Below are 16,089 nucleotides of genomic sequence, written 5' to 3' on the forward strand. Positions count from 1 at the left end.
AATAGCCACGAATCGCAGTTCAGACCACCCAGTGAACAGCTAAGTTTAAACTGTTCTTATGCAGGCAGCAGGCTACCTGGGGAGGCTTCTCCCTCAGCCCGTCCCCCTGCTCCCTGCTACAAGCTAGAGGGGAGCCCCTGCAGCCCCTGCTGAGTGCGGGGGTCAAGGGAACATGGAGCCTAGCGGCGTTGGACAGCCTGGCTGGAGGAAGAGGAGGGAGGACAAGGAGAAAAATGTGACGGTGAGTTTTTAGTTTTTCAGGCTTATTCCAATAGTAAAGTTTTATTACAAACAGTACTGGTAGTAGTAATAGTAGCTTTATTTTCTATATCTAAGTCATGCAATGGGAGGGATCCATGAAGTATGTAGGAGAGTTGGGTTGCTTATGTTTGGACTGTACGGGTAAGAAATGTAACTTACGTCCACCCCTGGCCCCGCCCCTTCCAGGAGGGGCAGAGTGGGACCCCTACCGGTAAGAGCTGTATTTTACTTTCACCTATGCTTATACCTTCCATTCTCTTAGAGGGCTGTGTTTTTTTAGCATCACACAGCTAATTCTTATGCTTTTTGCATTAAGTTTCTTAAGTGTTGCATTTTTCTGGTAAAGACTTAGCCACCAAGTACAATCCCTGCAACACAGCTTCTTTTTCTGGAGTAACACTAAACTCAAAAGATTACTGGCAGCTTTCCCTAATGCTGCCTTTATCGTATTTTTCTCTGGTTTTGGCTTCATGTCATTACAGTATACTTTAAACCCCTTGTAAGTGGGCTAAAGTGCTTCCTTTCCCTGGAAGGCATCCTGTCCCCATGGAGATGGACCTCATTCCGCCACCCATTTAGCAAGGAGGGTGGGCTCCTCAGCTAGCCCCCAACCCTCCTAGTCCCCTTTTTTGATGTCTGCTGTGGTCATCCTGCCACTAGGTTTCAAACCTTGGCTGTAGAAAGGGCACAGGTATCCTGTCCATCTGTATCTGGTTCTATCAATTCAGTCCAAATGACCTAGGTTGCCTACCCAATTTATGGGTGTCATTTAGGGCTCCGGGCTCTGCCCTCCATGGGCTCAGGACACATGCCCATTTCCAGTGGAGGAACCTTCACACAGTGAATAGAAACATGTACATGTCAATATATCAACAGTATACACACACCAAGCATCTAATGCTCACCACTCGCAATAAAACAGACAGATGTCTCCCAGGGGCCAGTCAGGGTTATGTGGCCTGGGGCTCCAGTTTCTACACAATCTGATTGTGGAAGGGTTAAAAAGTTCTAGCAGCTTTGATTTTGAGCTGTATCCCAGAATTAAGTTCCAACAGCCCCTTTCCAAATTTCCACCCACTAGGGATATGGGCTCTGCCCCAGCTTTTGTAGGCCGTCTCCCTCCTCTTTCTTTTCTCCTCTTTAACCCTTGGCTTCCTTCAAAACCTTAAATGGGAGGGTTATTGCTTTAAATGAGATTGGTTCATGCAGAGCCACAGATCATTATGGCCGTGGGCCCAAATCCTTCTTTTGTTTAATTACTGCTTTTGTCAAAACTGCTTCCAAGCAGTCTTATTGCTTGGCAACCATATCTTCAAGGACAGTAAAATACTTTCAGCTGTAGCATTAACCCTTAACTTTCAAAACAAAAACATACAAAAGAAGAAAAACAGCAGAGACAGCAGGGGAGGGAGAGGAAGTGAAGTGGGGGGAGAGAGAAGTGGAAGAGGGAAAAGGAGTGGGAGAGAGAAGCAGCAGAAAGGGGAAAAAAGGGGGCAAGAGGAGTGTGTGTGTGAAGAACAACTTAGAAAAAAAAACAAAAACCAAAGTCAAGAAAAGTACAGACAGCAACAACAATTCTAGAAGTGGGGCTCCATGGGCCAAAGCATCAGTGAACTCATACCCTTCGGCCCTATCCTGGCTCAGAGAGTGCGAGTTGCTGCCACATCCACTGGAGTGAGACAGGGGGTGCCAGGTATCCTTGCCGACCATTCCAAGGCTGTGCTCCATTTTAATGGGCCAATCAATTTCCCTGTGGCTCTACCCGGTTACCCCCTTGAGGGCCAATCTTTCTGACCCTGGGGGCTACAGGTGTGGGCATGTGCAGCTCCTCCACTGTTTCAAGCAAGGAACCATACAGGGACTGCCCTGAAGAGTCCCAAGGAAAAGGAAACTCGTGGAGACTATCCCTCTTCTACTCATAATAAGGATCCGAGTCAAGATTCTCTGACTTGCTTCCCACCCGCCCTAGGCTACAACTCCCTCTGATCCTAGCCACTATTCCCTTTTGCTCTCCCAACATGGCTCTGAGAGCACAGATTTGTCTCTTACATTCCCTGTGACCTGCCTGGGACTCCTTTGGCAACTCAGCTAAAACTGTCGCTGCCATCCACATTCCCACACTAACTAGGTTTCCCATTGCTTTCAGAGCTGAAGGAATGCTCTGGGACCGATAAAGGCTCTGGACTTCCAAAAGCCATTACTATGCTCCTGTACAAAAATCAATCAAGCTGTATTCCAATACTATCTCTAACTTTCCAGATATTCTGTCCTTCTGACATTTTCTCACTCAACCAGGCTTATTAGCCTGAGCCTTGAATCAGTAATGGAATGTATCTGTACATCAAAGTGGGACTACACCACAGAAAATTACAGGTTTGCAACCCTGTTTTGTGTCCTTCTCCCCTATGGCAAACACAGACCATTTGTATCAATCATTCTTCTTCGAGTGCTTGCTCATATCCATTCCAGTTAGGTGTGCGCGCCGTGCGTGCACGTTGGTTGCAAGATTTTTACTCTAGCAACTCCCGGTGGGTCAGCTGGGTCGCCCCCTAGAGTGGCGCCACCATGGCACCGGTTATATACCCCTGCCGACCCGACCGCTCCTCAGTTCCTTCTTACCACCCGTGTCGGTCGTTGGAACAGTGGAGCACGGCTTAGCTGTCCTCCACTTCCCTAGCTTCTCCTTGTTATTGATAACTTTCTGTATATAGTTGTTTTAAATATATAATGTAATTAGTATAAATAGTTCTTAGATAGTTAGTTTAGAAACAGTTAGCGAGGTTTGGGCATTAGCCCCTTCCCCGCACCTGGTGCCGGGGCCCATGCCCGGTTCACCAGGGTTCAAGCCGTGCTTGGCCTGTAAAAAGCCGATGCCCACAAGCGATCTCCACGACTCGTGCCTAAAGTGCCTCGGGGAATCGCACGTATCAGATAAGTGTCGAATTTGCAAGGCATTTAAGCCGAGGACAAAGAAGGAGAGGGACTTTCGCTTAAAGACTCTCCTCATGGAGGCGGCTTTGAACCCTCCGTCCTCGGCACCGAGCGCCGACCGCACCTCCAGCAGCGTTCCTCTAGCACCGGAACGCGCCGGCACCGCTAAGACACCGCTAAGACACTCCGGTGCAGGGCCCTGTTCGACACCGATCCCTCTCGCCAAGACAGAAGAGGTCGAAGTCCTCTACTTCTTCGATGCCTTCAACGACTCAGACTCAACCCTGTTCGGACTGCCCGGCACCTACACCTGCTGCGGCACCGACGGCTGTGGTACCGTTGACTCTGGTCCTGAGAGGTCCGTCGAGTCCGGTCCCGGAGAGCTCCCCGCCTGTGGTTGAGCTTACGGTCCCGTCTACGCCTGAGATGTTCTCGGCTGCAAGGGACCTTATCGCTATGACTGAGTCTTTCCTGCCTCAACCCCCGGCACTGCCGGTGCGGATACTACATTCCGGAGGCAAACCTGCAATGACGACGCCTATCTCAGTTGGCTCGGCAGGCCGGCACCGATCTCAATCTAGGTCCCGGCGCCGTTCGCCTTCTCAGGGCCGCTCACGGTCCTGACGCTGCTCGCAGTCCCGGCACCGATCGCCATATCGGTACCAGTCGTACTCACGGTATGGATCGGTATCTCGTTCCAGCTCTCGGCACCGATCCCGGCACCGAGACTCTCGCAGCCGTTCCTGACGGAGACCGTCGAGATCCAGGTCGACCTCCCGGCACAGGGCTGGTCGCAGGTCCCGGTCTCGCTCTCGGCACCGGTATGGCTCCAGGCACTGATCCCTGGCACCGAGATCACCAACGCGGGAGAGGGCCTCATACCATCGCTCGGCCCCCCACCGGCCATCCAGGCACCCATCCGTGTCTTCATAGGCAGATAGCACGTATGCCCAGGACGCTGATGTGCCTGCTGCACTGTTCCACGAGCCCCGGGCTCAGGATCAGGGACCTCAACAGTGGGGTTTCTGGACACCGTGGGCATATCATCAGGCCCAAGGTGCACCCCCAGGTCCGTCGGGCTCTGCCACCGCAGAACATCGGGTGCTGGAGGCAACGATAAGCCGTCCTCCTCCCTCTCCTGCAGAGGAAGTGTCGGCCCAACCTCAGGACTCTCAACTCCCCGGGGAGGCACAACCCACCCACCATGATAAGCCCTCGACCGACCAACTTGTCCCGGGTCTCTCCTCCTCTTCCTCCCCTGATGAGGCTGTAGCCGGAACCTCATCTGTCGGCCCTCCCCCAATCGACCTCTTTGCCCACCAGGACCTCCTCAGACGTGTTGCACAAAATATGAACTTACAGGTCGAAGAGGTACCAGAGGTGGAGGACCTAGTGGTGGACATTTTGTCGTCTGATGCCCCCACGAGAGTGGCTCTTCCCTTCATTCGGACAATCCAGGCCAATGCCAACACGATCTGGCAGTCTCCGGCCTCCGTCCCACCTGCTGCACGTGGCATGGAACGTAAATATATGGTGCCCTCCAAGGGCTATGACTATTTGTATGTCCACCCCCCACCTTGCTCCCTCGTTGTCCAGTCGGTTAATGAGAGGGAGCGCCATGGACAGCAGGCTCCAGCCCCTAAATCTAAAGACACTAGGCGCATGGACTTGCTGGGGCACAAAGTCTATTCCGCAGGGGCCCTCCAACTCCGCGTGGCGAACCAACAAGCCCTCCTTAGCCACTATAACAACTATAATACCTGGGCAGCAGCGGACAAATTTAAGGAATTGCTCCTCCAGGACTCCCATCAGGAGTTTGTGGCTATCCTAGATGAAGGGAAAAAAGTGGCGAGAACTTCCCTCCAGGCTTCCCTAGACGCTGCGGACTCAGCAGCCAGGACGCTAGCCTCACGGGTCACTATGCGACATCTCTCGTGGTTGCAGGTCTCAGGCCTCCCCCCGGAGCTCCAATATACAATTCAGGACCTCCCCTTTGAAGGACAAGGTCTCTTTTCGGACAAAACTGACTCTAGGCTGCAAAGCTTAAAAGACAACAGTGTCATTATGCGCTCGTTGGGCATGCATACGCCAGTAACGCAGCGCAGGCCCTTCCGCTCTCAACCACACCGCCCATACCCTCAGCCCAGGCAAAGACAAGACCTTGCCAGAGGGCGGGGCAGGACAGGTCACCGACGGCAGTCGGGCAACCAAGGGGGCCAAAACTGAGGTCCCTCCAAGCCTCCCACAGGGCCGAAACCTTCCTTTTGAAGGGGCGCCTGAGGGCGTTGTACCAGTTTCTTTAAAGGATCCGTTCCCGCCTTTCTCCAACCATCTCTCATTTTTCCTCCCTGCGTGGTCCCAGCTAACTTCAGATCGCTGGGTCTTACGCACGCTGGAATTTGGGTACCACCTCCAACTTATTTCACGCCCCCCCTCCCATCCACCCTCCTCGTCCCTCTTCAGGGACCCCTCTCACGAGCGATTCCTCCTTCAGAAGGTTCAGGCGCTCCTTGCCAAAGGAGCCATAGAGGAGGTGCCAGACCACGAGTGGGGCAAGGGGTTTTACTCCCGCTACTTCCTAATCCCCAAGGCAAAGGGAGGTCTCAGACCCATCCTGGACCTGCGGAAACTCAACACATTCATGATAAAGTTGAAGTTCTGCATGGTATCCTTAGGGACCATCATCCCATCCCTGGATCCCGGAGACTCGTATGCCACCCTCGACATGCAAGATGCCTATTTCCACATAGCCATCTACCCACCTCACAGGAGGTTCCTCCGGTTCGTAGTCAACCGCCAACATTTTCAGTTCGCGGTCCTCCCCTTCGGCCTCTCAACAGCTCCAAGAGTATTCACCAAGTGCATGGCTGTAGTCGCCGCCCACCTCCGCTGCTGTGTTTCCGTATCTGGACTGGCTCATCCGGGGGACCTCCGAGGCGCAGGTGACCCATCACGTCCGCATTGTCAAGGACCTCTTCCTACACCTAGGCCTACTGATCAATGCGGAAAAATCCACTCTGATTCCCACTCAGAGGATAGACTTCATTGGCGCCACCCTGGACTCAAACCTTGCCAGAGCCTGCTTACCGCTGCCCCGGTTTCAGGCAATGGTGGCCATCATCCGGAGTCTGCAAGCTGCTCCGTTAACTATAGTTCGCACCTGCCGGGGTCTCCTGGGTCACATGGCAGCCTGCACGTTTGTGACGAAATGCGCCAGGCTACGCCTCCGTCCCCTCCAATCATGGCTCAACTCAGTGTACTGACCCCGCAGAGATGCCATAGACATGATAGTCACCATTCCCCTGAGCGTCTTAGACTCCCTCAAATGGTGGCTGACCACCTCGCACATCTGCACAGGGCTGCCATTCCATCCACCCCAGCCCTCGGCATCCCTGACGATGGACGCATCATCTCTCGGTTGGGGTGCTCACCTCGGTCATCTACTCACTCAAGGCCTTTGGTCACTCCAGGAACCGGCCTTGCACATCAATGTCCGGGAGCTGAGAGCAGTCCGCCTTGCTTGCCAGGCATTCAAACAGCATTTGCAGGGCCGTTGTGTGTCAATATTCACCGACAACATGACGGCCATGTACTATATAAACAAACAGGGTGGGACAAGGTCCTCGCCCCTTTGTCAGGAGGCCGTGCGACTCTGGGACTTCTGTATAGTCCACTCCATAGACCCCATAGCATCCTCTCCCGGGGGTTCGGAACATGCTGGCTCTGCAGTTTTACACTCTGCGACATCTCACTCCGACCCCACCACCGAGGTAAGGCTTGGGAATCACCTAACTGGAATGGATATGAGCAATCACTCGAAGAAGAAAAGACGGTTATTCACCTTTGTAACTGTTTTTCGAGATGTGTTGCTCATATCCATTCCAAACCCGCCCTCCTTCCCCACTGTCGGAGTATCCGGCAAGAAGGAACTGAGGAGCGGTCGGGTCGGCAGGGGTATATATCCGGCGCCACGGTGGCGCCACTCTAGGGGGTGACCCAGCCGACCCACCGGGAGTTGCTAGGGTAAAAATCTTCCGACGAACGTGCACGCACAGCGCGCACACCTAACTGGAATGGATATGAGCAACACATCTCAAAGAACAACAGTTACAAAGGTGAGTAACCGTCTTTTCCCTTCCTCTCCACCATGCCTGGCTTGCCAAGTCTGTTATCTGGGGTTTTCAGAACCCAAAGCAGTGGTAAATTAACTTACGACAATGTCAGGAATAAATCAATGGGAACACAGCAATTCCCTCTGATTGATAAAAACAAGTGTGCTCTTATCTAAAACAGTTATTTATTCGATATTAAGCAGACACACACAAACACACGCAATAAGTTTAGGACATTTCAAATATAGTTACCCATAGTCTGAGATGGTTTCGAGTGATCACCAGCTGGACTTCTAGGGGCCCTCTTTCTGTCCAGCTGATGGGGAGTGGAAATGTCAGCTCCCTGTGCTAAGAAAAACTCCCTCAGACTGCTCTGAGGTATATACTTTTACCTAATTTTTTATAGTAACTTAAGCGTATAACCTCTAGTGACTCCAAGTGGTCAGTGTAGCAACCTGTACTGCATCACCAATTTTTTAAATTTTAACAATTTAAATAATTAAATTAATACTTAAAAACTTAATATTTTTTAGGTACAATAATATGTCAGGGCCACCTAAAACCAAGGTAGCTATTGAGAAAAAAAATCTGGCCCATCCTCCCAGTCTAATTAAACTGCAAGTAGGCAGCTGTTGGACTGTCTCAAAGGCCTAAGATTTCCTAGCTATGTGATGTTTGGTTTTCAGTCAGCAGTGGCTGAACATACAAAATGGCTGACTGCGGTACTGTCAAGTCCTGGGGTACATGCAGGAATGTCAAATTCCAGGGTAACAGGGTGTTGTGAGGCATAGCTACCTTAGAGGGTGTGAGGTGCTCAGATACCACAGTAATGGCAGACATAGGAGCACCTAAAAGACAGTAAAGCAAAGCCACCAGAAGGAAATTAATGACTGGCATTTGGTTTGCTGTACCACTCAGCTCACAAATGTTTGTACACAGTGAGTGGGAGACAGTTATTCTGCACCTCACAACTGACAGAAATGTAGCAAGCACTATTACAGCCAGCTCTTTCTATACCCTATCTGATCTCTCCCCACTATTCCTCCCCCCGCCCCTCTAGAATAAAATTCTGCTCCTTGCACTGCAGAGTGAAGTTATTTTCTCCTGTTCCTAAGTGTGGATAGGGAGGAATGTATACAAGGCTAGAAAACTCTTCAAATACTTTGAAAACAAAGCTCAATTCAAGGTCTTCACACAGAAGCAACATCGTAAGATTTTAGTGTGTGCTGGGAAGAGTCGTGCTTGGAGAAGTTCTATTTTTGAAGATGCAGACTTGGTTTGGTTTGGGGGAAGGGCATCCTTCTGATCTTTAAAACTGGCACAAATGTGCAATTGTTAAGATAACACTGAGTATGTTGTAGAGCACCTTCAAAAGTAACAAGGAGTTTGATACCTGCCACTCTTGGGAAGGAGCCAGAAAAAGCTTTTGAGCAAAATCCAACCGATTTTGTCTGTTCAGAAGGACTGTAAAAGGTACAAAAGGAAAGGGAAGCCTTAGGCCTGAATGGCAAGTGTTGCAGTTCTCACCCTTCCAGTTGCGACTGGGGGGTTAGTGCCTTTCCTTGCTGTCTCTTAACAGAGAAAATGGATTTGTTTTGGAATAAGAGCTGAAAGGGCTTTCAACTAGCAAAATCTTGCTGGATCGCATAAAAAAAACAAACAATAAGCTGACTAATACTATTTGTTCGGCAAGAATAAAAGATAGGTTATCAATTCAGACAAGCTGAAATATATTTAAGAACTGAGCCAAAAAACAAACAAACCGGTGTCCATTTGCATGTAGAGACTGAATGACTCCAAAGGGTAGGGAAGAGATAGAGGGTTCTCCACTTATTTTCCTGTATCGTGGGCTTGAATTTAGCCCTAATCACATAGCCTAAAGCCCAGAAGGGCTCAGTTGACCAAACACATATCAGCTTATACAGTAAGTGTAAGATTGGAATGCCCAGTGCTCACATCACAACTGGCAGCAATCAGGAACACACAGTGAGAATAGAGAATGACCTACCTTTTCACATTGGAGAGTGTGTGTTCCTGCCAGAGTTGCAACACTAGTAGGATGGCATCAGGGGACATTAGGAGGGCTACAACTAACGCTGTTTCTGGTTGTGACACCAGAATTCAAAAAGAGTTGCATCTTTCACATTTTACAAGCACGACATTCTACAAAAAACATCTCCGTGCTTGTGTTATGAATCTCTGTCTTTTCCCCCCATGACAACCTCCTTCGCTTTACAGTAGATGGAAGGAAACAGTCATGGCGGCTTACTAGGAAGTGATCACAGTACCTCAAACCAAAGCAGTGACTCAGACCTGATTGTGTATGGGGGGGGGGGGGGGGAGCACCCTTAGTTCTGATAAATAGGAGTTGAAGGCCACTCAACAGCCCATAATATTTGAACCAGAATATCCTATATAGGTTCTTGTCCTGTGCTTATCACTGCAATATCTGAGCACATTCCAGCAGCAAAATCTGTGGTCACTAGCTTCAATTCAATTCTTTAATAAAAGGAAGTCAGGGGTGGAATGTAAAACTCCTGTAACACAAACAAGGTGATATTCATTTTTTCCTAGGTATGTTGACAGCTCAGGCATAACATGAGTATAATGAATAGCCCATCACAGGCAGTGGAGTGTCATATTGCTCCAATAAGAGAGCACAGAGGGAATAAGATAGGAGCATGATTCTGCATGTTACCGCAGAACTTAAGTTTTGTTTTAGACATTGTGGAGAATTAACAAACAAGTTATAAAGGAAAAGTTAGGAGGTATAAGGGTCATTATAGTCCAGGGTACAGAACAACATTGTTAGGGTCTGGGATGTGCCTGTAAACAGTGTTATACTGAGAGTTTTCTCCGTGGAAATACCTTAAATGGAGCACGCTGCAATATTAAACCTCTGAGAAGAGAGGTGATACAGTGCTCCTAGAGATTTTATTTTTAAAACCCACTTCCTATAAAAGTCACTTGTTTCAAGCACATTACAATCTGGGGTTTTCACAATCCTTCCTCCAACCTAACAAAGGAAAAAAAAAACCCCAAACAGTCAAGTATGGGGTCTGGCACTGGAAACAGCATACAAGAGAGAGTCAGAAATTACACAACAGAAAACTTTTGTTCCAAATTACAAGGGGCAATTGCCCCTTAATTGGCTTTCATCAGTATCATGTAGGAAAACTATTAAACCTGAGATTTTGGCAGCTTTCTTTAAAGTAAGCAATCCAAAAGGTCCCTGTCAGACTCTATTGCCAGCCCCCTCTTCCCACCATTTCTCTTTTCAGCCCAACCTTTGAACAATCATTAACTAAACTCTGGTCTTTCTTCTGGGTGGATTATATGGATTTTTAAGAGAGTCTACATGGCACCCAAACATTTGAACCACAAATAAGGAGAAGGGTCACTAGTACAGAAATACTTTCTGAGCTTCAACACGCCCCCCCCCCCAAATTAGCTCTGTGGTATTCCCAGTAAGAGACACCTTCTAAAAATTATTAAGGCCAGACTTTTCAGTTTTGTTTTTTAAAAATAATTTTGGATGGTTTAACATTAGACACCTGCAGGCTGTTTTTTCCAAAGAATGTTGAGCACTTAAAAAAAAAAAAACCCAACAAAAAACCAAAACAAAACAAAAAAAAGGACATGTCTAAAGCTGCGCATGCAAAGTTGAGGAGCACTTTCAAGAATTTTAGGACCGAATACCTGAAAAACAGTCCACAGCAGCTGCAGTTAGTTCTGTGGCAACCCACTGCAGGTAGACGTATAACAGTACATTGTTAAATAACAAGGATCTGTCCATTTTCTTTAAAAGACTACTATGAACAAAAGCCCCTAACCCTTTGCCAAAAGAAATGAAGCCCATAATGCTTAAACCCACCAGTATGTGTATTATTATGGTGGTGAACACCAATATAAGAAAGGGGAAGATTTTATCAAGGAAATGGATTCCATTGTCCATATTCCACTAGCTTGTTGTATTAACTAGCTAGCTAGCTGAGGTTTCAAACAGAGGGTAAGTTTTTTCAGCTGGTGAAGATCACATCTTCCCTTGCTTGAAATGGTGCAACTACACTCCTTGCTGGCCACCAATGGTTGAAATCAGGGTTTATTCTCAGAATATTAAAGCCTCTCTCTAGACTGCATTACAGTATTAAGCAACATATGTCATCATATACTCCTACTTCAAGTATTACACTTCACTTTTTAAGAGTATATTCAATACAGTCCCTGGGAGTAAAGGAGTGAAAGGAGAGGGGAAGGGTGAAGCCACTGATGAACAGACACATCTTCGTGTTTTTGTAGGGAACAGAAGTATAATCCTAAAATGACATGCATAAAGCAAAAGCAGACAGGTGTAGAAGCATGTCGAGTTAGCACCTCTGTTTGCATCTGATCTTGATAAGACAGTTGTCTCCATTTTAAAATTCCCTTCTCATCCTCAAAGACAGAAAGTGATACAGCCACATGAAACACAGCTGTTCAAATTCAAATAGAAAAAGAACTTAAAAAACCCAACCAACATGAAGAGGCAGATACAAGCCGGTCTGGCAGATTTTTTTTTTTATAAATCTTAGAGAGAGTTAAAAAAATACCCCAAACAAACTGCACTGTAATTAAAAAAAAAAAAAAAAAATCAAGCTCAAAAGGTAGTCACAAAAAATAGACTGTATTTTTCCTCCAAAGATCAAAATTATAACTAGCCTAAAGACATTCATGTCAGACAGAAGTTCAGTGTCCAGAATGATTTTTCTTTTGTAATATAGAAATCAGATACTGCAATATTTTTTCTGCTCAAGAATCCCCTTTGCTTAAACTGCTGAATTGTTCCCTCAACAAATTTTGTGAGTAACTTGCTTTCCCTACAACGTACAAACAATTCTTTCTCCACCCTCAGCTCATCTAAAGCTCTTCTTTTGTCCTGGTTAGTTTTGTTGCATGTTCCTCTACAAATTTACTCAAATGCTCTAAGTCTCTATTCCCGCCTTCAAATTTAATAGGGTTCTTTTTGTTGTTGCTGGGAGCAAAATAGATGGTGGGAAATCCTTCCACTTTGTAGTGATCATTTGTCACGTCATTGGCAGTAGCATCCATCTTGGCAATGACTAGGTTTTTCTGGTTCTTATATTTTTTAGCCAGTTCAGTGTATACAGGTTCCAGTTGCTTGCAGTGTCCACACCAGGGGGCATAGAACTCTATTAGGACATCAGTCTTTGGATCCATTACTATGGTGTCGAATGTTTTACCCACCACAATCTTCACAGGCCCTTTGTTATTTTTTGGTACTGGCTGGGATTTCACAATAGGTTTCAGTTTTCCTAGAAAAACAAAACAGAAAGTGAAGTCAACAAAAGAGGCCACCATTAGACTGAATTAAGTCTCCTCTAGAGAGAGGCTTTAATATTCTGAGGATAAATCCTGATTTCAACCATTGGTGGCCAGCAAGGAGTGTAGTTGCACCAGTTCAAACAAGGGAAGACGTGTGCTTCACCAGCTGAATAAATTTACCCTCTGTTTGAAACCTGGGTTAGCTACTTAATTTTTAATACAACAAGCTGGTGGAATATGGACGGTGAAATCCATTTCTTTGATGAAAATCTTCTCTTTTCTTATATTGGTGTCCATCACCATAATAATAGACACATACTGGTTCATTATTCATATTCCATTGCTAGTATAAAGGACTGCTGTCATTTGAACATACATATTTCATGAGCAAGCATAAGAAAATTTGAGGCTTACCAACCCTTTCAAGTGACTGACAGACACACACAGTGTGTTAGTACATAGCTAGATTTGTCTAGATGCCACTGTGTAGTCTGAGCAACACACAGTTAACCAAGATACAAATGCAAGAAAGGGGCAAGAGATAGCTATCACCTGTCTAACACAGAGTTCTGTTTCAGAAACAGATCCAGGGGGAGGGGTGTGGTGGGGAAGAACAGGACAAAACACCCAACCACCACCAAAACAAAAAACCCAAAAAACACAACCTGCCTCCATGTGCGCACAGTCCCTTTGCCAACCCCACAGATCACCAACCCTGTGTTTTGGGGTTTTTACCTTTTTTGAATGCCAAAATGAATTCCCTGAGCACATCAGAGTCAAACTCCTCTGGTTCCATGGTATATTTCTTGCCACCTTCATCCAGGATTGCAGCGTTAACATCTTCCCCACTGTCAATCAGCCCCAGATCCTTTATTTCAGAAGAATAATCTTCCTCATCAGAAATGGCAAAAGTATATTCAGGGAAGTCTTTGGCCACCTCTAAGACTTTGCTTCTCCAGTACTGGGTAGCTGAAATCATCAGAACACAATAGAATTAGCAATTTCTCTCTTCCCCAAAGACAATTATTTTGGGGGAAGCTCACAAGAGTTAAACTCACCAACACGATAATCAAAACTGAAGTCTACAGTATAGTAGACAACCACTAGAGGACGCTTAGCATATCTCTTAGCATCATTGGAGGTCTTGCGATGACCAACTAGTGGCAAAGCATGTTTTGCCACATGATCCTTTATTTCAGACCCATCAGTAGAATCCTGTTTAAAATAAAAAGAGTGCTGCACTTAGTTTAAATAAATGAATACAATTTCAAGTTGTACATTTCTATTATAATACAGATGTATTTTGTATAAAACATGCACAATAAATCTCTGAGGTCCTTGAACAGGAGAAGTAGTTTATGCCTTCAGTGTGGCCTCATGAAGCCTTTGGAGGTGGAAAAGGCACAATTAAAGTGATTTCATGCCATTTTAGGAGGCAAAAAAAGCTGGTTCCATTCTCATTTGTGTAAGTAAGAGAAGGAGTAACTCCATTGAGGTCAATGGAGTTACACCAGCATAAAACCAGACTGAGGCCAAATCAGACCCAATGTAACTAAAACCAAAACCAAAGTAACAGTTTTGCTCCAAAGGCCACTGAAGTCCATGGAACGATTCCCATTGGTTTCAGTGGGGCTTGGATCAGGCCCTTATCTTAAGGAAATATCTAAATTAACTGGACTATTAAATTCCAGTTGGAGGATATGAACTGCTCATGTATATGAATGAAAAGGGTCTTCATACATACTTGTAATCAAGCAGACTTCATTTTCCCTAATAGCCTAGAAAACTACTCACTTTAAGATCCAAAACATTCATTTTGGGCTCATGTTTTGACTGAAATTTTTCAGGTTGCATGACCACCAGTTTTCCAGGAGTCACTTTCAAGAATTTTGCGATCTCACTGCTGAAGGTGTGGTGAAACTTGTAATCTTCTCTTAAGCCATTAGCTGAGAAATTAAGGTGGGGGAAAAAATAATTAGCAACTAAAAGCTACTGCACCTGAGGGCTTGTTGACACAGCCTTGCAATTTGGACTATGGTGTGTACCAAAGTGCTGCACTGTAACTCTCCCATGTGGATGCTACAGACATGAATTTTGAGGCTCCTAGTTTGCATTAATTTAATCCTCTTCAAACAGGATTACATTAATGCAGACTAGGAACCTTTTAGGTCATGCCCACAGCAGGTTTAAACTAAAACTAGTGTAAAATGGTGAATTCTCTATAACTTGGAAGGCTTTAAACAATGGCTGGAGGACTTCAGTAACTCCACCAGAGATTAGGACCCTATTTACAGGAGTAGGCAGGTGAGGTTCTGTGGGCTGCAATGTGCAGGAGGTCACACTAGATGATCACGATGGTCCCTTCTGACCTTAAAGTCCATGAGCATCCACACAGGAGTTACAACACAGCATTTTTTGGTACCCCGCCCTCCATCCCCGGTAATCCAAACTTCAGGGCAGTGTAGACATAGCCTAAGATTAAAATCCTTTAACTCTAGTTTATAGAAAACCTCCCCTTGCCCCAAGATTTGGAAAGTAGTAGCATCTTAGAGACTAAACTTTTAGAACTTTATACTGCCTCAGGTATTATTATATTTCCAGCCACAGGTGAGAATCTGCAGACAAATTCAGCATGTACCTTGGACTGCACCTCACCTGAAATCTCCCCTGAAATTTATTCTAGTATTCCAAAACCCTGAGCAACTTCAAATAGCAGCTTTATAATATGTATTTTAATATATTTTGGAATAGGCACCTTTCAAAGTAATGTTTCTGGCTCTCTCCCAAATGAGAGACAGTGCAACAGTTTGCTGTGTTGGAATGGCCAGATTAATTGTGAAGCTGTAGAATCATAGATTGTACATAGATGTACTGCCATGCTGGTGATCAGAGCAGCAAGAGCTAACAAGTATGCTTTGCCATGAGGAGAGGAAAGAGGGAATGTCTTGCTGCTCTCTATCCTCCTCAGGTGGATGCTAAGAGGGGCATTGACTGGTTCAAATGATCTGTGTCCAGCCTTCTCCACCAAAGGGAGGGAGGCAGAAATGCTTAGCCTCTTGTATATTTAAATACTGCACTCCTCCCAGAGCACTGAATAGGAGTAACTGGATTGTCAATGATCTGCATGGAGGGACTGGAGAGAAGTGCACCCATCCTCAATACTTCCCCCTTCCTCTTCACTCCCAGCCACCAAGGTAGAGCCCCTATTCTTCAAGCTTCTTCTCCCTCCCCTGAGGAAAATAAGGCCCTTCCCACCACTCTGCGCCCTTTGAGCCCACGACTTTGAGCTTCCTCTGCACCCTACTGCCCCCACCCGGTGCTCATATACCCCAACTCATTAACTGCCTCTCAACTACCAGCCTTGCCTTTCCACACACTCCTCCTGCCGGTTCTGTATCCGTTCTTCTCCCACACCTGGCCTGACTTCCTATTGCAGCCATACATTGCAGCCGGCTTCTTCCCA

At 46.5% G+C, this 16,089-nt stretch overlaps 1 protein-coding gene and 1 long non-coding RNA gene across 2 annotated transcripts in view; one reads left to right on the top strand and one right to left on the bottom strand.

The window, feature by feature from the left end:
- LOC120398023 overlaps nt 1–16,089 on the top strand; it is a 19,384-nt gene continuing 3,295 nt past the window's right edge. The window contains exon 1 of the long non-coding RNA XR_005594141.1: nt 1–241. This is a non-coding gene — a long non-coding RNA (uncharacterized LOC120398023). The remainder of the gene's footprint in view (nt 242–16,089) is intronic.
- Nucleotides 11,389–16,089, bottom strand: part of PDIA4 (protein disulfide isomerase family A member 4) — a 21,157-nt gene continuing 16,456 nt past the window's right edge. The window contains exons 7-10 of the mRNA XM_039524921.1: nt 14,421–14,572; nt 13,685–13,841; nt 13,362–13,595; nt 11,389–12,616 (exon numbers count right to left, since the gene is read on the bottom strand). Coding sequence (XP_039380855.1) covers nt 12,201–12,616; nt 13,362–13,595; nt 13,685–13,841; nt 14,421–14,572 — 959 coding nt within the window. The 3' untranslated portion in view covers nt 11,389–12,200. The remainder of the gene's footprint in view (nt 12,617–13,361; nt 13,596–13,684; nt 13,842–14,420; nt 14,573–16,089) is intronic.

Source organism: Mauremys reevesii, linkage group 2, assembly GCF_016161935.1.
Source record: "Mauremys reevesii isolate NIE-2019 linkage group 2, ASM1616193v1, whole genome shotgun sequence".
Classification (NCBI taxonomy): domain Eukaryota; kingdom Metazoa; phylum Chordata; order Testudines; family Geoemydidae; genus Mauremys; species Mauremys reevesii.